Source organism: Lampris incognitus, chromosome 2 (genome assembly GCF_029633865.1).
Source record: "Lampris incognitus isolate fLamInc1 chromosome 2, fLamInc1.hap2, whole genome shotgun sequence".
NCBI classification, from domain to species: domain Eukaryota; kingdom Metazoa; phylum Chordata; class Actinopteri; order Lampriformes; family Lampridae; genus Lampris; species Lampris incognitus.
In genome coordinates, this window is record NC_079212.1 from 54,979,197 (window position 1) to 54,996,356 (window position 17,160).

Sequence of the window (17,160 nt, forward strand, 5' to 3'; positions counted from 1 at the left end):
CAACCATCACCAAATTTGGTGGATATTTTTGATTCAGATTTTGAAGCTTTCAACTTAATGGTCTGTGTTGGCTTGAGCCCCAGAAGTGCCGCTTGCGGCTATATTTTTTGTGTATTTTTCAAACTTTTTTTAATCACACAGTAGTTAAAAATAAAACTGACAATAAAACAATATTTTGCGAAAATAGCACTTAGACTTCCGCCATTTTATATATGTTTATATAGTAGTACTTAGACTTCAGCCATTCTATATATTTGCATACCTGCATTACTGGGGTAGGGGTAATTCTGAAGGAAGAGTATGTCAACAGTGTGCAGAAGGTGAAGAGAGTGTCAGACAGAGTGATGACTATGAAGCTGGAAATTGAAGGTGTATTGCTGAATGTTATCAGCGCATATGTCCCGCAAGTTGGGTGTGAGATGGAAGAGAAAGAAGAGTTCTGGAGTGAGTTGGACGACATGGTGGAGAGGGTACCCAAGGAGGAGAGAGTGGTGATTGGAGCAGACTTCAATGGACATGTTGGTGAAGGGAACAGAGGTGATGAGGAGGTGATGGTAAGGTATGGAGTCAAGGAGAGAAATGTGGAAGGACAGATGGTGGTGGATTTTGTGAAAAGGATGGAAATGGCGGTGATGAATACATATTTCAAGAAGAGGGAGGAACACAGGGTGACATAAAAGAGTGGAGGAAGGTGCACACAGGTGGACTATATCTCATGTAGGACACGCAATCTGAAAGGGATTGGAGACTGCAAGGTGTTGACAGGGGAGAACATAGCTAGGCAGCAGCAGATGGTGGTCTGTAGGATAACTTTGGAGCCCAAGAAGAGGAAGCGAGTGAAGGAAGAGCCGAAGATCAAATGGTGGAAGTTGAAGAAGGAAGACGGTTGTGTGGAGTTCAGGCAGGAGTTAAGACAGGCACTGGGTGGTAGTGAAGAGTTGCTGGATGGCTGGGCAACCACTGCAGAAATAGTGAGGGAGACAGCTAGGAAGGTACTTGGTGTGTCATCAGGACAGAGGAAGGAAGACCAGGAGACATGGTGGTGGAATGAGGAAGTACAGCAAATTATACAGAGGAAAAGGTTTGCAAAGAAAAAGTGGGATAGCCAGAGAGATGAAGAAAGTTGACAGAAGTACAAGGAGATGCAGCGTAAAGCGAAGAGAGAGGTGGCAAAGGCAAAGGAAAAGGTGTATGGTGAGTTGTATGACAGGTTAGACACTAAGGAAGGAGAAAAGGACTTGTACCGATTGGCTAGACAGAGGGACCGAGCTGCGAAGGATGTGCAGCAAGTTAGGGCGATCAAGGATAGAGATGGAAATGTCCTGAAAAGTGAGGAGAGTGTGCTAAGAAGGTGGAAGGAGTACTTTGAGGGGCTGATGAATGAAGAAAATGAGAGAGAGAAGGTTGGATGATGTAGGGATAGTGAATCAGGAAGTTCAGCGGATTAGCAAGGAGGAAGTGAGGGCAGCTATGAAGAGGATGAAGAGTGGAAAGGCAGTTGGTCCTGATGACATACCTGTGGAGGCATGGAGATGTTTAGGAGAGATGGCAGTGGGGTTTTTAACTAGATTGTTTAACACAATCTTGGAAAGTGAGGGGATGCCTGAGGAGTGGAGAAGAAGCATACTGGTACCAATCTTAAAGAACAAGGGCGATGTGCAGAACTGTAGCAACTACAGAGGTATAAAGTTGATCAGCCACAGCATGAAGATATGGGAAAGAGTGATAGAAGCTTAAGAGGAGAGGTGATGATCAGCGAGCAGCAGTATGGTTTCATGCCATGAAAGAGCACCACAGATGTGATGTTTGCTTTGAGAATGTTGATTGAGAAGTATAGAGAAGGCCAGAAGGAGTTACATTGTGTCTTTGTAGATTTAGAGAAAGCATATGACAGCGTGCCAAGAGAAGAGGTGTGGTATTGTATGAGGAAGTCGGGAGTTGCAGAGAAGTATGTAGGAGTGGTGCAGGATATGTATGAGGGAAGTGTGACAGTGGTGAGGTGTGCAGTTGGAATGACAGATGGGTTCAAGGTGGAGGTGGGATTACATCAAGGATCAGCTCAGAGCCCTTTCTTGTTTGCAACGGTGATGGACAGGTTGATCGACGAGATCAGGCAGGAGTCTCCATGAACGATGATGTTCGCGGATGACAATCTGATTTGTAGTGAGAGTAGGGTGCAGGTTGAGGAGTGCCTGGACAGGTGGAGGTATGCACTGGAGAGAAGAGGAATAAAAATCGGTAGGAGCAAGATGGAATACATATGCATCAATGAGAGGGAGGACAGTGGAATGGTGAGGATGCAAGGAGTGGAGGTGACGAAGGCCTATGAGTTTAAATACTTGGGGTCAACTGTCCAAAGTAATGGGGAGTGCAGTAGAGAGGTGAAGAAGAGAGTGCAGGCAGGGTGGAGTGGATGGAGAAGAATGTCAGGAATGATTTGTGACAGAAGGGTACCAGCAAGAGTTAAAGGGAAGGTTTACAAGATGGTTGTGAGACCAGCTATGTTATATGGTTTGGAGACAGTGACACTGATGAAAAGACAGGAGGAGGAGCTGGAGGTGGCAGAGTTGAAGATGATAAGATTTTCACTGGGAGTAACGAAGAAGGACAGGATTAGGAATGATTATATTAGAGGAAAAGTTCAGGTTGGACGGTTTGGAGACAAAGCAAGAGAGACAAGATTGAAATGGTTTGGACATGTGTGGAGGACAGATGCTGGGTATATTGGGAGAAGGATGCTGAATATGGAGCTGCCAGGGAAGAGGAGAAGAGGAAGGCCAAAGAGGAGGTTTATGGATGTGGTGAGAGAGGACATGCAGGTGGCTGGTGTGACAGAGGAAGATGCAGAAGACAGGAAGAAATGGAAACGGATGATCCGCTGTGGCGCCCTCTAACGGGAGCAGCCGAAAGTATTAGTAGTATTAGTAGTAGTAGTAGTAGTAGACTTCAGCCATTTTATAATTCTACACGGAATCCTAATATTAAGTAGAAATCATGGTAGCTGCATTGTGGTTCTTTAGACGAGCAAAGTAAAGGCACTGGAGACTGCTTGTTGCACTGAATTGAATTGTAAAAAAAAGAGTGACATGTATAACACCAATTATATGTTGTTACATAACAAGTGAACATGAAAACCTGTTATCACAGCAATTAGCACTACAAGCACAAAATAATTCAAAATAAAAATCTCTTAAAAATGCAACAGGGAGAGTGAAATTTAACCCACACTTGATGCAAATACATTCAAATGGTATTGTTTTTACTTTTCAGGTAAAGGGTCACTTAGACTACATGCGTCAGATGGACACCATATTAGTAGCAGTGGGAGTTCCCACCAGAGAAGTTCCAGGAGCCTCAGCCTGCGTTGCACCTTTGGAACCTGTAACAATATTAGAGGGGACAGTGGAGAACCTGGATCAAGATCTCAGAGAGCAGTCACCACAGAAGGAATTGCCTGAATGCAGCTCAGCTGGGAAATATGAGACCTGCACCAGAAAGGCTGGAGACATTATCTAGGAAGTAAAGACAGAGGACACTTGGGGTGGTTAGGATATCCCTGGTATTTCAGCTCTGCTGGATTCCTGAATGATGCTGAAGGTAAAGTTGAAAAAGAAGTTGGGGATAATTCGCTGTTTAGTTTTGAGGGGAATGACACTAATAATGAGCCACGTGGTGCTCCTAATGCCCAGTTTCATGGTGCAGAAGCTGACCTTGATGATGAGCATGCATGGCGGAGCTGGGATGACTCACACTGGCAGTCTAAACACACACAAGGGCAACCTGTCAGGTAGAGAATCATTTTTCTCTACCATACTAAATAAGGACCTACAGCCTTGTAATCTCTCCCTCCCAAACTTTAAATCTCAACATCAGAGGCTTGTTTGAAATGATCTTCATTCGGTTATCAACACAATGAAATGTGAGGCACAGCGAAGGCATCTGTGGAGTGGACACAAATGGCAATGCTGAAGAAATGACTTCAATGTGAAACTCCTTCGACTGTTTTTAAAACTAATTCATTACTTTCAGACAGAACACTTTAATTTTCTAAAAAAAACAACAACAATACAAACGTTTATTTTCATAAACTGTGAGATTAAGTGTTGCAAACCTTATTTGTGTCATGTCCATCAACCTGTAAACTAGATAAGAAGCTTGAAAATGTTTTACTATTACTTCATAAGATGCGTCAAGGAAGAAGTCATGCAATCCTTTCCTCCTCTTATTTCCCTGTCTTGGCTTGCGTGTCGTGAATATTATCACCACAGTTTGATTCCATCAGGCTGGTGGCAGTAATCTGCAGCCCTTCTGTTTTCTTTCCCATACATACCAAAGGGAAGAGCCAGTTATTATGGCACTGATGACCATACCTGCGTTACTGAATGAGAGAACTGCTCATATGTAAGAAGATTTCTTACTTATACTGTATTCTGGCAACCAAGGGGGGGAATTGTCTTAATAAAATTAACCCATCATTCTTAAGCAGGAAACAAATATCCAATGATGAGGAAGAAAAATATGTAGGGACGAGTGGCTGGATTAGTCTGTACATTTAATGTTTCTCGATATCTTCTCCACAGCCATTTTTGGGACCATTTGGTGTCTCCCAGCAGACAATTAATTCAGTATGGTAGACAAAGATGTGCCAGTTAACAGTATGTGGGGTTTGATGTATAACTTTTCAACTCTAGACTACTAAAGTAGTCTTTAGCGAAGCATGGCATCTGTGCAGCAGTTTACTTTGAATCCGGTTGTATGGAACAATGTCTTTGTTGGCATTTTCTCTCTCATCACCTTTAGTCCAGCGTGTCTACCTGATTGGGTAGAAGCAAAGGCAGCTCAATCCCAGCATGCTCTGCATCCAAGAGGTTAACAGCGTCTGTAGCAGTGGCAAGAAGATGGGTTGGATCAGAAGCTGAAGGAGTGCTGGTCTGGCTGATTTGTTTTGGCTCTCCTGAATTGCAGAGGGAAAGGGAGAGTGCTGGTGAAGGTCTTCTGGGTGAGTGCGGGCAGCAGCAGGGCAGGAGCTTCCCTAGAGCCTGCTTGAAATCTCTCATAAAGAGGGGGTAAATAATGGGGTTCATAGTGCTATTGCAGTAGCCCAGCCACGTGATACCATCAAAGAGTGCTGGAGGAATACACTCGCACACCGCCTAAGAGTACAAGAGAGTAAAGTCCAATATCAGCCATTAATATGTCAGGAGTCCATTTGATGTACATTTCACTTCATATCCATGCAGTGGAGCTGTGAAATCATCACATTATGATTAGAAAAGTTTCAGTTACCCCCAGGGCTCCCTAAATGAGCCCACTTAAAAATTTGAAATAATTTTATTAGACTATAATTCTCTAGAAATTAAACAACTTGGGATCAGTCAAAACATTAAAACCACTGACAGGTAAGTGAATAACGTTGATTATCTCGTTACAGTGGCCCCTGTCAAGGGGTGGGATATATTGGGCAGCAGGTGAACAGTCAGTCTTGAAGCTGATGTGTTGGAAGCTGTAAACATGGGCAACCATAAGCATCTGAGCGACTTTGACAAAAGCCAAATTGTGATGGCTAGTCGACTGGGTCAGAGCATCTCCAAAATGGCAGGTCTTTTGGGATGTTCCCATTATGCAGTGGTCAGTACTTATCAAAAGTAGTCAAAGGAAGGACAACCGGCGAACCGGCAACAGGGTCATGGACACTCAAGGCTCATTGATGCCCATGGGGAGCGAAGACTAGCCTTTCTGGTCTGATTCCACAGAAGAGCTGCTGTAGTTCGAATTGATGAAAAAGATAATGCTGGCTATGGTAGACAGTTGTCAGAACACACAGTGCAGCACAGCTTGCTGTGTATAGGTCTACGTAGCCACAGACCTGTAAGAGTGCCCATGATGACCACTGTCCACCACAGGCAGATTATGAGAAAATGGGCCTCTGGGCACGGATGCATAACCCCCCCCCTTTCTCCCAGCTTGGCAGGTACACTGACTTACAGCCAACAGCACAATAAATAAATTCACCTGTAGCCCAACAGAATTTACAGTGCACATACACACAATTAATTCCAACAGCATATTAATTAATACATACACCGATCAGCCAACATATTAAAACCACCCGCTTAATATTGTATAGGTCCTCCTTGTGCTGCCAAAACCACTCTGACCGATCAAGGCATGGATGCCATAAGACCTCAAAGGTGTCCTCTGGTATCTGGCAACAAGACATTAGTAGCAGATCCTTTAAATGCTGGCTTAAAGGATCTTAAAGGAATTTGGGGCTCTGTTAGAAGAAAGAAAGCCACTTTATTTTGTTATCGGATTCTTACAATGATTTGTATTCTTAATTTGTTCTCTGCATTTAACCCATCCTATTGTATAGGAGCAGTGGGCAGCTACAGTGCCCAGCGCACGGGGACCAATTCCAGTTCTTCTTTCCATTGCCTTGGTCAGGGGCACAGGCAGGAGTATTAACTCTAACACGCATGTATTTTTGATAGTGGGAGGAAACCAGAGCCACGTACCCACGATCTGTACCTGCGATCTCACCATTTCAGTCATTACCCAAAGCTCATGATCATAGGCGAGGGTTGGAACGAAGATTGACTGATAAATTGAGAGCTTTGCCTTCTGGCTCAGCTCCCTCTTCACCACAATGGTCCGGTACAACATCTGCATTACTGCTGATGCTGCATCAGTCCACCTGTCAATCTCCCACTCCAGCCTACCCTCACTCATGAACAAGACCTCGAGATACTTGAACTCCTTCACTTGCGGCAACAACTCATCCCCAACCCGGAGGGAGCAATCCACCATTTTCCGGTAGAGAACCATGGCCTCAGACTTGGAGGTGCTGACTCTCATCCTGGCCATTTCACACGCAGCTGCAAACCACCCCAGTGTGCACTTGAGGTCGCGTTCTGATGTAGCCAACAAAACCACATCATCTGCAAAGAGCAGAGATGCAGTTCTGAGGTTCCCAAAACGGACACACTCCTCACCTTAGCTGCGCCTTGAGATCCTGTCCATGAGTATCTCTAACAGAATCGGAGACAATAGACAACCTTGGTGGAGTCCGACACCCACTGAAAATGTGGTTGACTTTATGCTGAGAATATGGACACAGCTCTCTTTGGTTATACAAGGACCGGGTGGCTTGTAGAACTACCCCGGTACCCCATTCTCCCGCAGTACCCCCCACAGAGTGCCCCAGGGTACATGGTCGTAAGCCTTCTCCAAGTCCACAAAACACACGTAGACTGACTGCTCAACCTCCCATGCCTCCCTCAGCACTTCTGTAAGGGGAAAGAGTTGATCCATTGTTCCAAGGACAGGAAGAAATCCCCATTGTTCCTCCTGGATCTGAGGTTCGACAATCGGTCAGAGCCTCTTTTTCCAGCACCCTAGAGTAGACTTTCCCAGGGAGGCTGAGCAGTGTGATGCCCTGATAATTGGTGCACTCCTTCCCGATCCCCTTTTTTAGATATGGGAACCACCACCCTAGTCTGCCACAACACAGGTACTGCCCCTAACCTCCACGTGACACTGAAGAGGTTTGTCAGCCAAGACAGCCAAACAATGTCCAGAGCCTTCAGCATCTCAGGGCGAATCTCATCCACACCTGGTGTCTTGCCACCGATGAGCCTTCAGACTCTAGCTTCTCCACGTGTTACCCAGGTTCAAGGTTCAAGAGCTCCTCAAAGTGTTCTTTCCACCACCCGACAACATCCCCAGTCCGGGTCAGCAGTTCCCCTCCCTGGCTGAACACAGCCCGAGTCAAGCCCTGCTTCCCCTTCCTGAGTCACCGGATGGTTTGCCAGAACTTCATTGAGGCCAACCAAAAGTCCTCCTCCTTAGCGTTGCTGAACTCCTCCCACGCCCGAATTTTTGCTTCCGCTACCGCCGAAGCCACAGCCCTTCTGGCCTCCCGGCACCTGTCTGCTGCTTCAGGAGACCCCTGAGCCAACCAAGCCCAAAAGGCCTCCTTCTTCAGCCTGATGGCTTCCCTCTTGCCACCTCGACAGGCACCGGTGGCTTTATGACCACAGCTCCTACCTGCTGCATCTTCAATAGAGGCTTTGACATGGCACACTCAGACTCAGTGTCCACCAGTCTCCCTAAGGATACACAAGAACTTCTTCCGGAGGTGGGAGTTGAAGACCTCATGGACAGGCACCTCCACCAGACATTCCCAGTTCACCCTTACTACATGTTTTGATTTGCCAGGTCTGTCCGGCAGCCTTCCCCGCCATCTGATCTAACTCACCACCGGTTGGTGATCAGTTGACAGCTCTGCTCCTCTCTTCACCCGAGTGTCCAAAACATACGGCCGCAGATCTGATGATACGACCACAAAGTCTATCACTGATTATAGCTCATAGATTATATATCATAGGTTATAATGCTGCCTTCAACACTATCATTCCCGCCAAACTTACCACAAAACTCCTCTACCTTAGCCTCAACCCCTCCCTCTGTAACTGGACCCTGGACTTCCTGACCAGCAGACCTCAGTCTGTTGGGTTAGGTGCCCACACGTCCTCCACCCTGACTCTCAGCACAGGTGAGGGTCAAGGCTGTGTTCTGAGCCCCCTCTTTTTCTCCCTCTTTACCCACAACTGCCTGCCAACTCACCCTTCAAAAATGGTTAAGTTTGCGGATGACACCACAGTCATAGTCCGTATCACAAACAATGACGAGGCAGCCTACAGGGAGGAGATTCAGCACCTCACATCATGGTGCACTACCAACAATTTTGGTCTCAAGGTGCAGAAGACGAAGGAGCTGATTGTGGACTTCAGGAGGTCTAGAAGCGGCAGCCACTCCCCCATACACATCAATGGGGTGGAAGTGGAGCGTGTCTCCAGGTTTAATTCCTTGGAGTCTACATCAGCGAGGAACTTTCCTGGACATTAAACACCCAAGCCCTTGGGGAAAAGGCCCAACAATGCCTGCATTTTCTGAGGAGGCTGAGGAGCACCCGTCTATCCCCCAAAATTCTCACCAACTTCTACCACTGGACCATAGAGAGCATCCTGACTGACCAGCTGCATCTCAGTGTGGTACAGCAACTGCGCATCAGTAGACCAGAAAGCTCTGCAGTGGGTCGTCAAGGCGGCCCAGCATATCACCAGTACCCAGCTCCCAGCCATACAAGACATTTATCACAAACGCTGCCTTCGAAGCCGTATACTCCAAACTGCTATTTGGTGCATATGCACACACAACAGTCAGAGCCTTCTCCCCATCGATTCACAGCAATACAGAGGCAACCCTCTCATTCCCCGGGGAGAACTCTAACACGGCGGCATTCAACTGGAGACTTGTGAATATCCCCACACTCACTCGGTGCCTGTCACATTACATTACAGTAATTTAGCCGACACTTTTATCCAAAGCGACTTACAATAAGTGCATTTAATGTAGGAAATCAGGAGAATTACTAGTCATCAGAGGTCATAAGTGCATCTAAACAAGCATCTAAGAGCAAAACCAGTGCTAAAGTAAAAGTGCAAGAAAGAGTTTTTTTTTTTAAATGGCCAATTCCGGAAAAGTAAAGAGTCCAGTCCCTCTCCAGGAATTTGTTACCTGAGCCCATGATATGTGTGGGGGTGAGCCCAAGTATATAGCTAGTTGGTACCGCTCCACGTCCCGCACCAGGCTCCTTTCCTGCCATAGAGGTGACATTCCACGTCCTGAGGACCAGTTTGTGATGCCAGAAGTTGGCACGTCCTGGTCCCCGCCTTTGCTTGCCATCCGGCCTGCATTACACCCTATCCCAGTGCTCATCCCCGCGGGGGTCCACAAGTGGCTGAAATTAGTTTCCTCTGTAGGGTGTCTGGGCTCAGCCTTAAAGATAGGGTGAGGAGCTCATACATCTGGATGGAGCTCGGATTAGAACCGCTGCTCCTTCGCATCGAAGGAGCCAGTTGAGGTGGTTGGGGCATCTGATTAGGATACCGCCTGGACACCTTCCTTTGGAGGTTTTCTGGGCATGTCCAACAGGGAGGCCCCGTGATAGACCCAGAACTCGCTGGAGGGACTACATGTCCAGTTTGGCCTTGGAATGCCTTGGGATCCCCCAAAAGGAGTTGGAGGGTGTTGCTGGGGTGAGGGACGTCTAGAGTGCCCTACTTAGCTTGCTGCCACCACGACCCAACCCCGGAGAAGCTGCTGATGATGAGATGAGGAAACCAGAACACCCAGAGGAAACCCACTTAGACATGGGGAGAACATGCAAACTCCATACAGAAAGGACCTGGGACGGCCTGGGGTTTGAACTCAGGACCTTCTTGCTGTGAGGCAGCAGTGCCAAAGGGACACAGTGCCGCCCAGTTATTGACATGAATGACTAAGCCCTTTGACTATACGGTAAGAAATGCAAAGATAACAACAGTGACTTCATGCAGAGGTGCTGGCTTCGGGGCCCCCCGAGCTCATGGGCCCTTGGGCCTGGGCCCGGTAGACCCATTCGGTAATCCAGATCTCAATCTGTTTGAGCATCTCTGGGGTGGGCTGGAAAAACAAATCCGATCCACTGAGGCCCCACCTCACAACTTGCAGGACTTAAAGACTTCTGGGTGGCACTGTGGCTCAGTTGTTAGCTCTGTTGCCTCACAGCAAGAAGGCCCTGCGTTCAAACCCCAGGCCATCCCAGGTCCTTTCTGTGTGGAGTTTTTATGTTCTCCCTGCGTCTGCATGGATTTCCTCCGGGTGCTCCAGTTTCCTCCCACAATCAAAGTGACATGCATGTTAGGGTCTCCTGACTGTGCCCCTGACCAAGGCAATGGAGAAAAGAACTGGAGTTGTTCCCCGTATGCTGCAGCTGCCTACTGCTCCTGTACAACAGATGGGTTAAATGCAGAGAACAAATTCATTGTAAAAGTACAATTTGTTGTAAGAATACAATCTACTCATATATTTTCATAATGTGTGTGTGTGTGGTGTTAGTGTGTGTGTGTGTGTTAGTTAGTGTAGATAGCGGGACCGAAAACTAAAGCACTTATGATCCTAATTCTTTTTGGAGGTGGTAGGTATTGTTCCAGGGAGTAAGGGAAAAATCCCAGACAATTAAAATTATGCATAATTATGCATAAATATGCAAAATATGAATTTTTCTAAAAATGGCTAAAAACCACTTTTCTCGGCATTTCAGATGATTCTGAGCATCTTTGATTTTTTTCACCTATATAAAAAAAATTTCTGGGACTTAGAAATGTTTTGGCATTATGCAAAATATATACATTTTTGCAAAAATGCACTTATGATCCTAATTTTTTTTGGAGGTGGTAGGTATTGTTCCAGAGAGGACCAGAAAAATAGCAGAAAATCAAAATAATTATGCATAATTATGCATAAGTATGCAAAATATGCATTTTCTAAAAATGGCTAAAAACCACTTTTCTCGGCATTCCAGATGATTCTGAGCATTTGGGGGGAGGGAGTTGGAGTGGGGGGGGTTTAGGGGCAGGGGGAAGGCGGTTAGCTGGCAGGATGAAGAGGAGGGAGATTTAGATGGGTGGATAACCAAGCCGCTACATTGTAGCGGGGTTCTTCTAGTGTTGAATAAAGTGGCTTTCAGCTTAAAGGATCTGCTCATAACGTCTTGGTGCCAGATACCAGTGGATACCTTCAAAGGTCTTGTGGAGGCCATGCATCGATGGGTCAGAACTGTTTTGGTGGTACAATGGAAACATAGGCAATATTGGGCAGGTGGTTTTAATATTTTGCCTGATTGGTGTACAATATAAAGCTAAAATCCTGAAGATGCAAAAAGTTGTAATTTTTTGCTAATATTAATAGTAACTGTTGGAACCCAGCCACTGAGGATGCACAAGCCAGTGTATTCTTAGTGCCGGTCCCAAGCCCGGATAAATGGGGAGGGTTTTGTCAGGAAGGGCACTTGGCATAAAAACTTTGCCAAATCAAATATGCAGATCATAAATCAGATTTCCATACCGGATCGGTCGAGGCCTGGGTTACCAGCAACCGCCAACGGTACTGTTGGCCAGTAGGGTGCGGGTGGAAACTGTGCTACTATTGAACGAAGGAAAAGGAGAGGGGGGAGGCATGTCCAGAGGCAGCGGGAGAGAATGAAGGGGAGGAGTGCGGAGGTGAGAGAGAGTAGTAGTAGTAGTAGTAATAGTAACTGTTGGGTTGGACTCTCCCTTTTTTGAGTGTGGGACTGTAACAGTGGTAAGGGTTTTACCAATTTCCCCTCTGGGATGAAAAAAGTATTTCTGATTCTGATTTTACCGCTTACTGCTTCCACCAACTTGCTGATGAAAGACAGTTTGGCCTGGGATAATCAGGTAGAATGACTCCATCAAAACTTTTCAAACAGGGTCTCATAGGCTACCCTTTACATCTTCACTTGTTGAATAAATAATATCCGCTAATTTCCCTGAATATAACAATGAATAAATAAGGAACAGACTGTCTAAAATGTTGAACTGGCTTAGGACCCCTACGCAGAGTGGGAGTTTGAAGGGGGAAACAGCTGTTAGAGTAGAGGATCCAATACCATAAAGATGAGAGAGGAAGATAGTGGTAATGGGAAAGAAAGGAGGGGTGTGTTTGCTCAAAACATTGAGCATGAAAAAGGAGAGCAGGTGCAACTATCTGAACTGCTCCATGTAGGGAAGAATTTAGAGGAGACAGATGGGAAAACTCAAAATAAGCAATATAAGGTTTGAAAGCAGGACAAGTGTGATTAAAAAAAATAGACTTAAGGAGAAAGTAGTTCACTTAGTAATCAGTAAAATGTATTTTCTATCATGTTTGATCAAATGGGAATCAACAACCCTAAAGGACACCGAGAAACCCTGCTAAATTAATGTGTTGTTTACTAGCCAAGCTCAGAAATGACACGGCCACACATAGCCTAAATAGTGGCTCTGATAACTGCCATGCCTGTCTAGTTGCTCTGATAACCGCCATGCCTGTCTAGTGGCTCTGATAACTGCCATGCCTGTCTAGTGGCTCTGATAACCGCCATGCCTGTCTAGTGGCTCTGATAACTGCCATGCCTGTCTAGTGGCTCTGATACCTGCCATGCCTGTCTAGTTGCTCTGATAACTGTCATGCCTGTCTAGTTGTTCTGATACCTGCCATGCCTGTCTAGTGGCTCTGATACCTGCCATGCCTGTCTAGTTGCTCTGATAACTGGATGTCCTCTGCAAGTGTCCTTTCTGTTCAGCAAACGTGCCCAAACCAGTTTAATTTCCTTTTTTTTTTTTACCAATGTCAGTAAACTATCATGGTGACCAATAGCTTCCTTAACTGTTCAGCATGTCAGTGTTGGTGACGTGAGCTGTGTGTGGGATTTGCAGCATTCTTCCGTATGCACTGAGTTCAGAGGCTTATATTTTTTTCTCCATAACTTTTGTGAGGGTCCAGGATTCTGCACTGTATACAAGAGCTGCTATTATGATGGTGCGGAGCAGTAGCATTTTTCACTTCATTCCAAGTTTGTTATCTTTCCAGATCGTGTTGAGCTTGGTCATTGTGCTTGTTGCGAGGGCGATTCTGCTCCCATTTCTTTTTCCGACCTTCTGTCTTCGTTTATCACAGATCCAAGGTATCTGAAAGACGTGACTTCAAGTTTTGTTGCTGCCAACAATGGTTTCTGTGTTCTGCTCCTTGGCCTCTTCAGCCTCCCTCCTCGGGTGATCGTTTGTCGTCATGATTTTGCCTTGTTGTGTACCGGTCAGCATACCCGGGACCGCCTCACACGTTGTACTTTTATTCAGAACTAACAGAGTTTTCATGAACATTTAAATATTTAAACGTAAGACTCTTATGGGCATCATCATTATAATAATCCACATTATTTAGTGTAGAATTCACCCTAAGTGTTTCTGTACAGGTAGAAATAAATATGGATGGCTTCATTTGACAAGTACTGACATCACCCCGGGAGGCTACTGTGTCCATGCATCTGGTCCTCCTGTGCTCACATGCTTCATGTGGACACTACATATACCTGGGCCATGTAAAGGGCACTTTAAATTAGAATGAGGCATTCATACACACACACACACACACACACACACACACACACACACACACACTATATATATATATATATATATATATATATATATATATATATATATATATATATATATATATATATATATATATATATATATATACACATTGTGCATCCGGAAAGTATTCACACCCCTTCACTTTCCCCACATTTTGTTATGTTACAGCCTTATTCCAAAATGGATTAAATTCCTTTTTTTTCTCATCAATCTACACACAATACCCCATAATGACAAAGTGAAAAAGGTTTTGTAGAAATGTTTGCAAATTTATTGAAAATAAAAAACTGAAATATTGCATGTACATACGTATTCACACCCTTTGCTATGACACTCAAAATTGAGCTCAGGTTCATCCTGTTTCCACTGATCATCCTTGAGATGTTTCTACATCTTGATTGGAGTCCACCTCTAGTAAAGTCAATTGATTGGACATGATTTGGAAAGGCACACACCTGTCTATATAAGGTCCCACTGTTGACAGTGCATGTCAGAGCAGAAACCAAGACATGAAGTCAAAGGAATTGTCTGTGGACCTCCGAGACAGGATTGTATCAAGGCACAGATCTGGGGAAGGGTACAAACAAATTTCTACAGCTTTGAAGGTCCCGAAGAGCACAGTGGTCTCCATCATTCGTAAATGGAAGAAGTTTGGATCCACCAGGACTCTTCCTAGAGCTGGCCGCCCAGCCAAACTGAGCAATCGGGGGAGAAGGGCCTTGGTCAGGGAGGTGACCAAGAACCCGATGGTCACTCTGACAGATGTCCAGCGTTCCTCTGTGGAGATGGGAGAACCTTCCAGAAGAAACCATCTCTGCAGCACTCCACCAATCAGGCCTTTATGGTGGAGTGGCCAGACGGAAGCCTCTGCTCAGTGAAAGGCACATGACAGCCCGCTTGGAGCTTGCCAGAAAGCACCTAAAGGACTCTCAGACCATGAGAAACAAGATTCTCTGGTCTGATGAAACCAAGATTGATCTCTTTGGCCTGAATGCCAAACGTCACGTCTGGAGGAAACCAGGCACCTCTCATCACCTTGCTAATACCATCCCTACAGTGAAGCATGGTGGTGGCAGCATCATGCTGTGGGGACGTTCTTCAGCAGCAGGAACTCGGAGACTAATCAGGATCGAGGGAAAGATGAATGGAGCAAAGTACAGAGAGATCCTTGATGAAAACCTGCTCCAGAGCGCTCAGGACCTCAGACTGGGGCGAAGGTTTACCTTTCAACACAACAACGACCCTAGCATACAGCCAAGACAACGAAGGCGTGGCTTCGGGACAAGTCTGTGAATGTCCTTGAGTGGCCCAGCCAGAAACCAGACTTGAACCCCATTGAACATCTCTGGAAAGACCTGAAAATAGCTGTGCAGCGACGCTCCCCATCTAACCTTACAGAGCTCGAGAGGATCTGCAGAGAAGAATGGGAGAAACACTCCAAATATAGGTGTGTCAAGCTTGTAGCTTCATACCCAAGAGGACTTGAGGCTGTAATCGCTGCCAAGGGTGCCTCAACCAAGTACTGAGAAAAGGGTGTGAATACTTATGTACATGCAATATTTCAGTTTTTTATTTTTAATAAATTTACAAAAATTTCTACAAAACCTTTTTCGCTTTGTCATTATGGGGTATTGTATGTAGATTGATGAGGAAAGAAAGGAATTTAATCCATTTTGGAATAAGGCTGTAACATAACAAAATGTGGGGAAAGTGAAGGGGTGTGAATACTTTTCAGATGCACTGTATATATATATGGGGGGGGGTCCCATCATGTCACCAAAACAGGTCTGACCTGTTGAGGCATGGCGTCCACAAGACCTCTGAAGGTGTCCTCTGGTATCTGACACCAAGACGTTAGCAGCAGACCCTTTAAGTCCCATAAGTTGCGAGGTGGAGCCTCCATGGATCAGACTTGTTCTTCCAGCACATCCTACAGATGCTCGATCAGATTGAGATCTGGGGAATTTGGAGGCCAAAGCAAACACCTTGAACTCTTTGTCATGTTGCTCAAACCATTCCTGAACAATGTGTGCAGTGTGGCAGGGCTGCATCATCCTGCTGGAAGAGGCCACTGCCATCAGGGAATACCGTTGCCATGAAGGCGTGTACCTGGTCTGCAACCATGTTTAGGTAGGTGGTACGTGTCAAAGTAACATCCACATGCATGCCAGGACCCAAGGTTTCCCAGTATATCAATGCCCAGAGCATCACCCTGCCTCTGCCGGCTGGCCTTTTTCCCATGGTGCACCCTGGTGTCACCTCCTGTAACGAGCTGTGGTTACGTGTTAGCTGCGTTAGCTTAGTACTAGCTAGGCTGCACCAGGATAGCTTAGCATAGAGTCATTCAGACGAAGTCAATAGTAGGATTTCGCACTTGTGTCACTTTAACAGCCTATACTTGCCACCATACAATGCCTGGTTACAACGGCACTATGAGCTTTCAACACACATGTAGTGATACACAGCTGTACACGAACCGAGCTGTTACTAAGGAGAGACAAGTGACTGTTGTACAATAGACAGGTAGACTGGGAGTGACGCTGGCTCCAGTGATGAGTCGCAGTATATACATGAAGCGCAACCCAGTGACGAAATATGGTACTACAACCAAAATACTGTCCCAAAACACCAGGGCTCTCAAGTCTCACGCATTGGGCGTGAGACACACGCATTTCAACTCGTCCACACGCTCACACGCCACACCTTGTATTTCTCACGCAGAGAACCAGGGTAACGCCCACCAAGTTGCGCAGCTATTTTTTATAACAGTGGAACAGGTAGGAATCAAGTGGATACCCCATAGCGTTGAGAAGGGCCTGCCACGCACCAGCCAATCAAATTAAAGAATATAGCTGCCGAACAGCCAATCAAATGATAGCATTGCTGTATCCGGGTAAGATTTAGATGTTCCCGCTACAACAACTTGACAGAAGAGGCCAGCTATCTACTAACTTAGTCACAAATCCGAAGTAGGACGACAACGACGTGGGAGAAGACCATATCCTATGTGTACAGTAAGTCATCTCGTCATTTGAGATAACTTGTCTCTTTTTACTCTCTATGGATATTGTGTCCAGGCAGTTGGTTTAACCGGAGTGTGTGAACTAGCCTAGCTAGC

General features: G+C 45.8%; 2 protein-coding genes across 2 annotated transcripts in view; one reads left to right on the forward strand and one right to left on the reverse strand.

Moving 5' to 3' along the window:
• tmco4 (transmembrane and coiled-coil domains 4) overlaps nt 1–3,791 on the forward strand; it is a 542,127-nt gene extending 538,336 nt beyond the window's left edge. The window contains 2 exon segments of the mRNA XM_056300060.1: nt 3,271–3,577; nt 3,580–3,791. Of these exon segments, the coding sequence (XP_056156035.1) occupies nt 3,271–3,577; nt 3,580–3,791 (519 nt within the window).
• Nucleotides 3,792–4,796: 1,005 nt separating this feature from the next.
• htr6 (5-hydroxytryptamine (serotonin) receptor 6) overlaps nt 4,797–17,160 on the reverse strand; it is a 1,179,750-nt gene continuing 1,167,386 nt past the window's right edge. The window contains exon 3 of the mRNA XM_056300073.1: nt 4,797–5,153. Coding sequence (XP_056156048.1) covers nt 4,797–5,153 — 357 coding nt within the window. The remainder of the gene's footprint in view (nt 5,154–17,160) is intronic.